The 14,259-nt window shown below is 35.4% G+C and overlaps 1 protein-coding gene across 5 annotated transcripts in view; it reads right to left on the bottom strand.

The window, feature by feature from the left end:
• Window positions 1-14,046, bottom strand: part of LOC123870024 (D-beta-hydroxybutyrate dehydrogenase, mitochondrial) — a 39,793-nt gene extending 25,747 nt beyond the window's left edge. The window contains exons 1-5 of one of the 5 annotated variants that reach the window (XM_045913183.1): window positions 13,773-13,810; window positions 11,987-11,996; window positions 9,895-9,901; window positions 6,898-7,019; window positions 2,377-2,556 (exon numbers count right to left, since the gene is read on the bottom strand). In XM_045913183.1, coding sequence (XP_045769139.1) covers window positions 2,377-2,556; window positions 6,898-7,011 — 294 coding nt within the window. In that variant the 5' untranslated portion in view covers window positions 7,012-7,019; window positions 9,895-9,901; window positions 11,987-11,996; window positions 13,773-13,810. Of the gene's footprint in view, window positions 1-2,376; window positions 2,557-6,897; window positions 7,020-9,894; window positions 9,902-11,986; window positions 11,997-13,691 lie in introns of all 5 variants that reach the window. The other 4 variants (XM_045913182.1, XM_045913179.1, XM_045913180.1 and 1 more) reach the window with 4 other exon arrangements.
• Between the last annotated feature and the right edge of the window lie 213 nt (window positions 14,047-14,259).

Raw genomic sequence — 14,259 nt, 5'->3', positions numbered from 1 at the left:
CCAAATTTCAGCCAAATCCGTTCAGTAGTTTTTGCATTAAAGAGTAACAAACATCCATACAAATATGCGTCAAACTTTCGCGTTTATAATATTAGTAGGATGTGTTAATCTAGGATATAGTCTATCTCTTTTCCGAACTTCAGCCAAATCCGGTCAGTAGTGTTTGCATGAAAGAGTAACAAACATCCATACAAACAAACATACGTCAAACTTTCGCGTTTATAATATTAGTAGGATATTGTTAGGCTCATGAACCCAATTTACTTGTAGCCTGTTAGGACTGTGGAATTTTGAGACTGTCACGGCCTGCATCCAAATTGAGTCTCCTTTTGTCTTCAAATTAATTAATATTCTAGTTAACAAGTCAGCAGTGCCTCCACTACGCTCGGTTTCGGTGTGAATTTCTACGGTCGTTTACCAAACAAAGGAGTATCTAATCAAATAGGTACTTACCTTTCTTATACATTTCCAATTTTAAAGCTATAGCGAGTCTTTTATTCGAATGCAGAATCCCTCAATAAGTTTTCACACCTTATTATCTACTGCCTAAAGGGCTTGACTTTATCTGCAACAACGTTTATTGTACTTAATGATCATATTATATTATATCATGATCATTTAACTCTGAAAAATAATCTCCCGAACATCTTTACAAGCTCTACAAGACTGTACAAAATAAAACACTTCTTTTCAGTTGACTTTCAAGTTTTTACTTATTTAAATTCTTACCTACTTTTCTAAATAACAAATACCTAAAGATTTATTGGGACCAAGTAGTGTTATAAATTTCATAAGTTCATTACGTTACATGTTGTGAACAGAATTTAATTAGTTTGTACTCGTACGGTAGAGACTCCATAATATTAGGTTGTACAACGTAGGTAGATGTTATTAACACCGGGTATTTCCCGGGATTAGTTATGCTGTAAACCTAAGCAAATAGTCCGTAATAATAATTATTTGAGGTTCATTCAAATTGGGGGTTTAATATGTTCATCTAAATAATGTACTGTTTGTAACCGTAACTGATTTATTCCTAAGAGTAGGATCATGTACAGAAATAAAAATAATAATCTAGTTTTTGTCTGCAACTTCGTCCGCGTGGATGGTGCTTTTTAAATCATCCCATAGAAATCCTGTTTCAGAGATTTTTGCCGTCATAGATTCGACTAACGTCTACGCCGTAGAAACGCTAGTGTTTAGAGGAACTAAGTATATTATAGGAGTTGAGATGCCAATTACAAACAATTATATTAATCTTCGCTTACGTCCATAACTTCTTTTGCGTCGCGCATCATGTTTGTTTTTTTCTTTTCGCTATAGAATAATTTAATGAATGAATAATATGTTTAGTTTTTGCAACATATGGTTCATAGTAAATACGCAAATAACAAATTAAAAGAAATAAACAGCAGTTGTGTTGACTTCGGGCAGTAAAAACGTCGTCACCAAAATAGATAGGTAAGTATTGATTGATATAGGCAGGTAAAATTATTCCTGGAAAATTCATATTTATCTAAGTAAGAATCTCAAATTCAGAAATATATCTTTCAAAGATAAAAACATTTCCTCATAGACGAACGCTTAATATGTGGGCGGTTTGGATTGCTTCATATTATGTGGGTGAAACTGGGACACTTATTACCCCTGTACCTAAATTTTAAATAACAAAATACGATTCTTCCATAATATAACGTATTTGCTTGTATTCAAAGCATCTTATTCTATTTATCATTCTAAAGGGACTCACCAGTGAACTGTAACTGTAATATTACACTATCACAAAAAATCTTTATGAAATTATGTTAGCTGTACGTATATTTCTACAAAAACTTTCTATCAATAAGTACAAATTTCACGAGTTGTAACAGATAATAAAAATATGAGTAACTCATCAAATATATGTTATTATAAAACACGCTAAAAAGTAAGATTAAAAAACCCGTTTAATTTTTTTTAACCCCCGACCCAAAAAGAGGGGTGTTATAAGTTTGACGTGTGTATCTTTGTATCTGTCTGTGGCATCGTAGCTCCTAAACTAATGAACCGATTTTAATTTAGTTTTTTTTTTGTTTGAAAGCCGGTTCAGGCGTTTGAAAGTTATCAGCTCTTTTAGAAATATATAGGGTGTTATAAATTTTTAATTTACACTTGTTACAATTTAATTAATAAAAAATTGATAAGTCGGAAAAGCGCGTGCAGTCGTGTTTGTTTTATTGAAGCGAATACGCAGAAAAAACAATTACCTGAAACCACCCTTATGATAACGGCTCGCGTCCTGGTTGTAGATATTGAAGGGTGTAAAATCGTAGACATCGGTGTCAGTCCGTCTATACTCACGATTTTGCTCGAAACTATTAAAACAGCAAAACTTACTTGCAGGTTGTGGTAGAACCAGAGGGATCCGGTAACCGAGATGGAGAACCAGAGGAACAACGTGAACACAGAGATTTGGCTGATGTGCAGCGCGTTCATCAGCGCCGACAGCACCACGGCGAGAGCATGGCACAGCACTATGGGCAGCGCGCATCGGTCGATGATGTCCCATGGCACCTCCTACGAACAAAAAAACATATTTATGACTATATAAACAAAAACTGATTGACTAACTATTAAGAGGGCTCTCTCCGTCACTCGTTTCCACTCGTTTCATACAATCGTAGTTCCAATTTCATTTGAATATTAAGCAACCTAAGTCCATGAAATTTTGCAGACATATTCTAGAAACTAATATCTATGTCTGTGGTTTTCCAGATTTCTGTTAAAATATTCGGTTTTAAAGTTACGTGGTCTTAAAAAATTTCATACAAATCTTGGAGCCCCTATAATTTTAAAACTACATATTTTTAGAAAAATCTAAAACACCACAGACACAGATATTAGTTTCTAGAATATGTCTGCAAAATTTCATGGACTTTGGTTGCTTAATATTCAAATGAAATTGGAACTACGATTGTATGAAACGAGTGGAAACGAGTGACGGAGAGAGCCCTGTTAACACATCAACGCACAGCTAAACCATTGGGAATTTGAAAATCTAACGTAGACCTCAATGCAAAAAGATTTCAATATTTTTCAAGGTTTATCCATGAAAATTGGCATTTGGGCATTTAAAAAGGACGAGCTTCAACATTTTTGTCATTTGTTTTTTTTTTTTAATTCTTCTACAGCGAAGCTATAGTGGCTTTGTTAAACATAAAGTTAAAACATTGCGTTTGAGAACAGGTATCAAGTTTTTAGCTACTTAGATGCCAGAGTTTACAAAATTGCCACGATTGTGGTTCCAATGTTGCGGATTAAAGATACAGTCATTGCTTACTGAGAAGCTTTCTATACGATTATTAACTTTCAAGCGTTAGTTAAACGTTAAATAGTAGCTTCTAGCTTCCTAAAAGCGATCTAATATAATTTAGCAACAGCATGTCTATTTTGCCTACAGTAGGCCTATGTCCAACAGTGGATGTCCACAGGCTGATGATGATGATGTCTATTTTGGCCCTTATAGAAAACTAGATGATTTCTGCAGCTTCATCTGTGTAGATTTATGTTTATTAAAAGTCCCGTGGGAAGTCTTTCATTTACTGGGATGAAAAGTATGAATCAAAGTCAGTTAAGCGGATGAACCGTGAAAAGCTAGTAGACACAGACTATTATAATATAGTATATATATATATTATATACTTGTATAACATGGATGGACTATGCATATGGATTATCTCTGAATTTTCTATGCATGAGTTAAAAACAAAAAGGTTATCCCTTATCACTCGGTTGCTTAAATGAGGACACCGTGTCCTAAAATTAAATTCTAAAGCCTCCCGACAGTTAATACCTACATAGAGACATTTTTTGTTCGAATTAAGCTTCGAGTGACGTGTTTCCTAAAAGCCCTCATACTTTCACAGAATATAAAATAATTGCTTGCCCGACTGCAATAAAAGGTTATCATTTTTCGGGTGTACCTATGTATGTAAGATTGGATTTAGATAGGTGTATTTTTAGGTGCACCCTATAACCCAAATGATTTTAATACAAAATAATTGGAAAAGTGACTCTGGACTGGTGATATTGTCACAAAATCAATAAATTGGTGGATTTTAATAAATAAAATAAAGTCATAAAGTATATGGTCTGCATTCAGAAATAACTGAAAGTAATACAAACAATTACATACAATTAACTTTTTATCATACAATTTGAGATTTTATCTCCATTGAAGGGAGTACGTACATACAAGTGAGACGTATCGATAATATGTAATGTAGATAAGTATGTATGAGCTTCAAAGCCGAACTTGTTCGATGGACAACAGAATTTTAACCAAATGTTCTTCAGTGCCATAAATATACTATTTAGTATGCAGTAATAATAAATGATGATATTATATGGCTTATAGTGTTTATTTTCTCGCTAAATGTTACGTCAGAGTTTGCATAAATAGGTAAAGAAAGCTGACGTTGCGACGAAGGAAATAGGGAGTTGGGAACTTAGCTATAAATAAATACTAATGCTGCTTCGGGCGGTTTCAGTTAATCTACTCTGCAATAATTGTATAAGATTTTTACACAATTATTCCAGTGAATAAACCGGATTAAGAATGACTGGAGGCATGTTGGCACATTTTATACGTATAATAAATCTTTCTTTATCTAAATATATAAAGTCCTGAGTCCTGACACATTGACTGACCCGCCAACGTCCAGCCTAAACCCTACGACCTATAGAACATTTTGCACAGAGCTTCCTTTTATAATGTAGATGAATAAGACCGGGTTTTTTGAAATTCACCTGGGACAGATAGAGAATAAAGAGGATTAACATTCGCGGTCGCAAAGCTACTTTTCCACCGAAGTGTTTCTAATATGCGTCTATTTCCACTAAAGTTAAGTAGTGAGATATGCTATGAAGATGCGTTTTGCACGAAGTAGCTCTGGTGCAATCACGACGTGAGCTATAAAACTACGCTTAGGCAGTCATTGACTGACTGGTCATGCTCCATACTTCGCAAAGCTACTCATACATACATATATTTTACTCTTGTCTTTATATTTCTTAGATAGGGATCCCTTATTGGGTATAGGCAGCTTATTATAAGAGATTTATTTGGTAATTAGATAGAGTAGAGCTCAAGTTACATCATGCTCAAGTCATGTAATACCAAAATAAGTATCGAATTGTATACAGTTGAAAAACAAGAGAGTTAATAAAAACTTAGGCTAATAAAAGTTTTTAACAGGGCTCTCTCCGTCACTCGCTTCATACAATCGTAGTTCCGATTTCATTTGAATATTAAGCAACCAAAGTGCATGAAATTTTGCAGACATATTCTAGAAACTAATATCTGTGTCTGTGGTTTTACAGATTTCTGTTAAAATATTCGGTTTCAAAGTTACGCGGTCTTAAAAAATTTCATACAAATCTTTGAGCCCCTGTAATTTTAAAACTACATATTTTTAGAGAAATCGAAAACACTACAGACACATATATTAGTTTCTAGAATATGACTGCAAAATTTCATGGACTTTGGTTGCATAATATTCAAATGAAATTGGAACTACGATTGTATGAAGCGAGTGACGGAGAGACCCCTCTTAAACCTCTACTGACTTCATAATATCATGAACAGTTATTATACAATATTATTCAACAAGTGTAAATTAAAAATTTATAACACCCCCGACGATCCAAAGTATTTGAGTTTTCCAAAACATCATTTTGAAATAAATAATTATGTATTTAGGCAACGTCCATCTTGACAGCTTGACATTTGTCTATTGACATAATATTATGAACCTAACGGTTATCCAACCTCCTTTTCTACAAGAAAACTAGAAAAGAGCTGATAACTCTTAAACGGCTGAACCAATTTTTTTAGATTATAGCTAAGAACACTCTCGATCAAGCCACCTTTCAAACAAAAAAAACTAAATTAAAATCGGTTCATTCGTTTAGGCGCTACGATGCCACAGACAGATACACAGATACACAGACACACAGATACACAGATACACACGTCAAACTTATAACACCCCTCTTTTTGGGTCGGGGGTTAAAAACCAAGTTCAGTTGACGTAGGTCTGATTGTTTAGTGCTCCGTGCTGGAAACTTTGTTTTTAGTATTGTGTTATGGTAAAGAATGATTTTAATTACGGAACATTGACTTTGCAGGACCAAATAGACTTACAGTGTTTTAGAGTTCAATACCGGGGGTTGGCAATATCCCTTAGCGATATGGCTAACTCCTGATTAACGCCGTTTCGATGCGACATAAAATTGTTTTGTGTAACCTGCAGCCTAAATGGGTAATTTGGTTTTACTATAGCAATATTATGTGAGGCTGACTCGCACTTGGCCGGGGGTTTTATTGAATAATTATAAAGTATTTACTTTTGTATAACGTATGTTTTAAGTATTTAATTTTTGTAAAACTAAAATTAGGTATTTATGAATATGAATTATTTTTATAACTGAATCTTGTCTCTCAGTAGTTGGTATACGATCACCGTACCAAGATAAAACATGCACCAGGCATACAATCCGCCAGAGCCGCAAGAGCACATGCAATGCATGTTTCAATATTGAAAATGCGTGCTACATCAGTTGGTAGCGGGTTTCAGAATCGTAGAAATGCTGATGGTTTTAGCCACAGAACACTCTGGCGCTTCCAAAATTAATGGTTTTAGCAGAGATCGGTGGTGAAGATGCTCTGCCCCCGCGTCTTGACGGTGTAACTTGCATTGAAAAATTTTCCTCGTGTGCCTTTTGCGAGTCTGGCAAGCATGCACGATCTTTAGGTCAGTGATAAATCAAGCGGAAAATCGCAAACAGATGATTCGCGGGCCTGATAGTAAAATTGTCTGCGCAGATAGCATTAAAGTTCCTTCAAAAAATGTCTACCTTTGATGTGGTAGTCTGGGAGCCTTTGATAAGCGATCCTCGTCTCGCCGAAGGACGCCGGTGCATCGACGGAGCGGTGATAGAGGCGCGGCGCGTTACATCGCCCGCGGCCATGGTCACTTCTGTAACAAGGGGTGAATTAAGTAAAAACCTTTTTTTTTTACTATGACACGGGCACGCCGCCCCATCATATCCTAAATTACATGGAATTAATAAATACAACTGTAGAAATAGTACTGCCTTTGCAGGAATATTTCCATAATCGATTTAAAACCTTATGTTGTCGGTAGACTAAACTAGAAAATGGAAAACGTAATCCTAATTCCACATAAGCAAAGTCGTGGGCGTGGACAAAGAGTTGAAGGACGGTCTAGCAACAGCGCAGTCGATTACGACTGTTAATCAATGTTGACCCAAGGCGGTAACTGAATGGGTGGCCAGATTTGGAGGTACAAATTAGGCATTTCCGTAGAGTTTCCGTACCTCGGAGAGCACGTGAACGGAGAGCAAATTAGTAGATTTCGCTCATTTGTGCGCGAGCAAAGCAAAATCGTACTATATATTATTACTTCCTATCTTTATGGATGAAAGTGGATACGCAACTTCAGGATTTTAATAACGTTTATTATGGATTCAGCTTCTCTTTTTTTTAAAAACACAAAGAATATCTTCGGTCTGCTCATGTGAATAACAGTTTAATGCAAGCTTAATTGATTTCCATTTCTTTTGCAGGAAATCCGTAACTTTAATCATGTTAAAAATAAACCGATTTAACTAACTGGCAATCGGCCGGCGGAATATTTGAAGTAGGTACGTAGTAGATATTGTTATCTAATAGAATTTCAAGGTTTTCTAATATACCTATCGAACTAACATACCCATCCCAAGAGTCCTATCGTGGAGTTATGTAGGTACATTTTCACCCACCTTAATACATTTGCTAAGCGAAAATAATTGTATCTATCTGTTTGTCTGTCTGTCTGTCGGTCTACTATCTTTTCATGACCCATCCATTCAACCTATTTCGCTGAAATTTGGTTTAGAGTAAGCTTACATTCAGGAGACGGATTTAGGCTACTTTTGTCCCGGAAAAACAGAGGGATTTTCAAAAACGGATGAAATAGCGGGAATCATCTAATCGACCCATTACGCACGGTCGACTAGTTGCCCGGCGACTCAGTCGACGGCGACCGTTTGAACCTGTAAATATAGTATATCTATACTAATAAATAAAATTGGAGTGTCTGTCTGTAATTTCGAAATAACTACCTCATATTAAGCTCATATGGCTATTTGAACGATACCATAACTGAATCACACGTTTTTAAAATTTTTGTCTGTCTGTCTGTCTGTCTGTCTGTCTGTCTGTCTGTTTGAAAAGGCTAATCTTTGGAACGGCTGAACCGATTTTGACGGGACTTTCACAGGCAAGTAGAGGATTGACCAGGGCGTAAAATAGGCTACTTTTTTAACCGACTTTCAAAAAGGGAGTTGTGTTTTTCTACCTATGTACACCGAAATCTCCGAGATTTCTGAACCGATTTGCGTCATTTCTTTTTTAATCGATAGAGGAACTTTGCGACATTTTTTCATAAAAAATTTGGAGTCCAACTCCTCAATCCTGATGCTGCAGGGGATCTGACCAATCCACGCGGGCGAAGCTGCGGGCATCAGCTAGTTATAAATAATAGGAGTCGCGGCAACTTTGTGCGCATACCCACGATGACTTCCATATAAATTAGATTCTAACGGTTGCCGTCGACCGAGTTTTTTTTTTCATGACTAATACTCTCTCTCCCTTTTCCCTGCAACTAAGCGTAAAGCTTGTCCCAGGAGTGGGTACGACAATAGTGCAACCGCGGGTGGGGTTTGAACCACCGACCTTTCGGAATTCAGTCCGCTTCTCAACCGTTGAGCTATCGAGGCAAGTGGCCGGGCTACTAGTCGACCGTGCGTGCGTAATGGGTCGTAAATAATAACTATGTGTGTAGAGCCCAAATGCGTGACTGGAGAGTTGGAGAGCTAGGTCGACATGACGTGGAGGCCGCCTGCGCCTTCGCAAATAGAAAGTGCACCCGTTGTAAATGTCGCGGTTCATTTTTGACTGCTGCTCCACGCAGCCGGACACATGTTTATTTTTAATACGGGCCACGTCCACGCGACCTAAAACGATGCCGGCCACATTAATATAAGTTTTGATAGACATCCCGTGGGTGAAAATTCGTCATTCCTGCGTATATTCGCCGCTGGAATACGTTGAACAAAATGGTATCGTTGCCAATGTTAGCAGTTAGCACTCGACAAAAACGTTCTCAACTCATTTTTTTTTTTAAATTGAAATATTAGTTTTCGCCGCGATTTAAACCACATTATACCTTATGCATTATGAGTACATACCATTACCATCGGTATTTCGACCCAGTTGCATATGGAATGGATCGTATCAACCCGGTATGACCAGTGGGTCATACCGGGTTATGGTGACTATAGAGTTATGGTGATGAGTCCACAGGCAGTCCCTGTGGTCACCTGTGGTACTTACTGAGAAGAAGCTCACATACTAAGTTAGCTGATTCCTGTGACTTCCTTAGTGCGAATGTAGGATTTTAAAAAACTGTTTGATTTTCCGGGATAAAAACATTCTATATTTATTTTGCAAATTACCTTTTTCCCTTTGTTTGAAATCAGTTCAGAGTGGTTTGGGCGCGAAAAAATAACAAATAGACACAGCTACTATCGCATTTATAATAAGGACAGATTTACCTAAGTATAGCAAATATTTTTGTACAAGTATTTTTTGTTATAGTTCATTAAATTTTCTGCTGCGAGGTAGTAGATAGGTACTATACAGATATATTGCTTTTATTTGATACGGAAAGGAAAAACTCAAAATATTCTTGATATAATATCATAATTGATAACAAGGAGTAACATGGAGCACTGTTAGCCTGTCGGTAACTGGATAAGTCAACTTAGGAAATACACCTTTCAGTTTACAGCTACTCGTGTGTTACAGGGGTGGGGATGCGTTAACGCATTCTCCAGCGATAAAAAAAGGCTTGAACCTTCTTGGGGTGCCAGCGAGGTGACCTCTCAGTGTGCCTGGGTGCTGCTGGTCCCTTTTGGATACGTCCGAGGGGAAGAGCAGTATTCGGGCCGGTGCGCCTTGGTACTATGGCTAATAATTTCTCTTCAAGCATATGGTTAGCTATGGCTAAATAGGTCGTAAGTCGCGAATACCTCCTTTAATCACGACGCAACGAATCAATGGATCCGTATGATTTGGGTCTAGTTAAAGAGTTTACACTGGCTACTTTTAAGCCCAGAAAATCAAAGAGTTTCCACGGGATTTGATAAAATAAAATCACGTGGACGAAGTCGCGGGCATCAGTTAGTAATATTGTGTGTCTGTCTGTCTGTCTGCTATCTTTTCACGACTAATCTGTTTAACTGATTTTGTTGAAAGATACAGAGTTAGCTTACTTTCAGGGGACAGACATAGACCATTTTTTACAAAGGACGGACGGAAAATCAAAGAGTGCCCAGGAGATTTTTAAATAACCAAAGTCCTCGCGCACGAAGTCGCAGCATTATCTAGTAATTATGTAGGTTTTATCTTTGCCAAATCCTGGGAACATCTTGGGTGAAGAAGATATTTAATAGCTAACAAGATGTCTGACTTCGTTGAAGTTTTTAATAAGGCATAGTTAAATAAAATTTAAAGTAAGAAAAGTGATCTTCAACGCAAATATGCTACGCTGCATAAAGCTCAGGTTAAATCTCTTTTATTCAACTTTTGTTCTTCAAAACAGCAAATTAACATAGTTTAATAGTTTTACAAAAAGCCGTGGGTGTTAGTATCTCCAGTTCTATAATAATGATACTAGGAAGTAATTGGGGCTCCAAAATAATATTATATTTTTACCCATACTAATGTTAAAGAGGCACAACAATGATGTGAAAGTAAGGAAGGCTGTTTGTCTGTTTGTTATCCTTTTCACCGAGACCATTGAATCAATTTCAATAAAATTTGATATTTGATATTGATTCAGGGATACCTTGCATCCTAGAGACGGACATAGGAATCTTTTATCGTAGAAAATAATAGGATTCCCAGAATTTCCACGGGATTGAAGAAAATTTAAATCCACGTGGAAAAAGTTGTCATCAAGCCATACCCATAAAACAAAAAGGTAATTGACTACTTAACTTGCTCTAGAAAATTGAATTTGTGCATTATGTTCTATGTAAGTAGGTACACCTAAAGTAGACTTCCACTAAGAATTTTGAAAAAAAAAAGTAAGTAAGTAATGTTTATGAAGGGTAAAATATCGCGTTCGATAAAATTGATTTTCTGTTTTTGTCATACAAAAAAAAGGAAATTCACAGGGTTCGCTCGATGGGTTAGTCCGCCACTGGGAAAGGCTTTATTTTTTTGGCTTCAGCTTTTGTTTTAATTTTCCATTATGTTTTTACTTTTGTCGGTCATGGAATTTCACAATGTGATTGTGGTGTGTAACCCTATAAAAGATTTCAATTTGGTCTTTTAGCTTGTTTCAATAGAACACGTTGACCGTAAACAAACGAAGTTATTTTCTCGCTTTTAAGAAGTACGAATAAAACAGGGCTTCTTACAAATTTCTAACAATTGTTTTTTTTTTCGTTAAACGTCTATAGTGTGATTTTTCAGTATAGTTGGTTCATCCTTGGTCCCTCCCATGACGCCTTGATTGTGAATACATCTTTTACAAAAGTAAAATCACTTGACAATATAACCAAGTTAAATATGTCAAGTCACAGCAATCAACTAGTTGCAAACTTGGGTTGCAAACAATCAAATAAGGTGCAAACTCTTTTAGATATACCTACCAGGTTTCATATCAGGAATAGGTATAAATACCTATAAATATAAAACTTGCATTGTTCATCTAAACAAAACCAAAATAACATGGTTTATGATATGATATGACAATATTTTAAGGAAAATATCTAAAACAGATTATAGAGTTACTTAATTCTTCAAACAGACCTTTGGTAAATTACCAAACAAAATACTATTAAAACTTAAATAAATAAACAAAAGCTTATTATTTAAATTACTGATATCGCAAACCACGCGGTAGAATTCGCGGGCAAAAGTAACAGGCATTAAAAATAAAAACATTAAATTCAGTGCATTCCAGAACTACAAAATAATGTACAGTCTAAATTATTACCGGTTAATTCAAGTGTAAAGCTATCAAAACCACAGCAAGGTCGGAGGCCAAAAATATCAAGCCATTTCTACCGTATCCTATTTATTTTATAGCTAAATGTAGGTACATAGACTATAAAGTGAACGTAATATTAGCTCTGTTGTTAGGTATTCTATTTATCAGTTTCTATATTCATCCTCTTTCGGTATTCTCTAAAAACGTATTTAATAAAACTACACCTGTTGTTATCAAGTACTTACGCTCGGACAAAATTAAATAATCGAATATGTAAATCGGAAACCTTTTTATATAACTCAAAATTTAAAAAATCCCCCGACACAAAAACCTCTATAAGAAAACTAGAAAAGAGCTGATAACTTTCAAACGGTTGAACTGATTTTCTTCGATTATAGCTAAGAACACTCTCGATCAAGCCACCTTTCAAACAAAAAAAAAACTTAATTAAAAAATTTCATTCGTTTAGGAGCTACGATGCCACAGACAGATACACAGATACACACGTCAAATTTTTAAAACCCCTCTTTTTGGGTCGGGGATTAAAAAGAAAATGATATATTGGTATGCTAATATATAATAAGTGGAGTAAATAATTATTATACCTACTTAGTTACTTATTACTTTGAATTAGTATTAATTAATAAATTAATTCTAATTGTTTTGAATAACATGTGTTAAGTACTTGTTAGGTATATTTGCAGTTATTCGCCGAGATATTATAATATTATTATAAATGTCCATGAAAATGCTCTGCAATTTAAACTACTTATTTTAAACCAGATAGTTTATGCTTTGGAGAGTTTTTATTTATAATAGCGCATTTCACCTTGCATTTATAGAGTAGGTAAATACTTGAATCCAAAAATAAATAAATTGCTATTTCACATCAAACATAATATGCATTAGCATAAAATAAACGCATTACTAATTGCACATTAGGAAGTAGGTATAGTGTCTGTTGGCAAAACACGGTTAACCTTCGCGATAACAAATTATTCTGTAATGAATATACTTAAGTAACCGGCTTCAGTAACCACTGCCAAAAGTTAATGATTTTGGAATAAGTATTATTTATTTCTCTTTGATCGTCTACATACATACATGCTATCCAAAGTTCGATATATTTAGCCTAGAGATTCGCAATGTGCTATTTCAGTTGCACTGCAAAAGACTGATGCTTTATAGGTCCCACTCTAATTTATAAACGAAAGAACTGAACGTAATAATAATATAAATTAGATCTTTTGCTTCAATGTCATCTTCATGAATAGTCAGCTGTATCTAGTCTTTACAACTGAAATAATAATGATCATAATTTTTCGTTATAGTTTACGTTGAATTTAAAACTACATATATTTAAAATTGTTTGAACTTTCTTTAGGAAGTTAGCAGGAATAAAAAGTAAACGTTATTTCTTTTAAGATTTCTTTTACTTTGGTGTTTTAGGTACCTTTACGGGTCTCGCTTGTTGTTGTTACGAACAAGTAAAGTTAACAACAATAAAGTTATTATGTAGTTGCTACTTACCTACTTTATCTTCTGTTATACGTATACCTATATTAGACACAGTTACCTACTAACCTGCCGGCTTAGATCTACAAACGTGTGTAGAACTTTACTACCCGAATACTATTGATAACTATGTTGCACTTACGACTTACATTTATTACACTAGCACTTTTATTAGAAATTTTATTAGATTTTCACATGACTCATACATATTTATTGTTTTATTTGTCAAACCTAGTTATCACTGTGAAATGAAAATTTTCAAAGTAGATGTAATTAATCACAGTACTAGTAATTATCTGTAATTCACGAAATAGACATACTTTATACCACGTTGACAGTAAAAGCAGGGCGTGGCGATATGTGGATTTTCGCTCCAGGTCGGCGCCGGCGTCGGTAGGCGGTCGCGGATGCCACTGCGTGCGCTGAACACTCGTTGGCAGACGCGTTAAATTTAAACACATACACAATATTATTTATTACACACACTACATTTTTAAACGGAAAACGGAATGTACATTTTGTACTGTAAAATCTTATTATGTAATTTATAGTACTGAAATAATCTTAAATCAAGCGCGCATTTCTTTTTTTGCTAAGAATAATTAAGTTATTTAAGAAGTATTTTGGCTTCAGTGCT

Source organism: Maniola jurtina, chromosome 12, assembly GCF_905333055.1.
Source record: "Maniola jurtina chromosome 12, ilManJurt1.1, whole genome shotgun sequence".
In the NCBI taxonomy this organism is placed as follows: domain Eukaryota; kingdom Metazoa; phylum Arthropoda; class Insecta; order Lepidoptera; family Nymphalidae; genus Maniola; species Maniola jurtina.
Note: the sequence above shows the minus strand (reverse complement) of the source record. Positions and strands in the feature narration are given on the sequence as shown.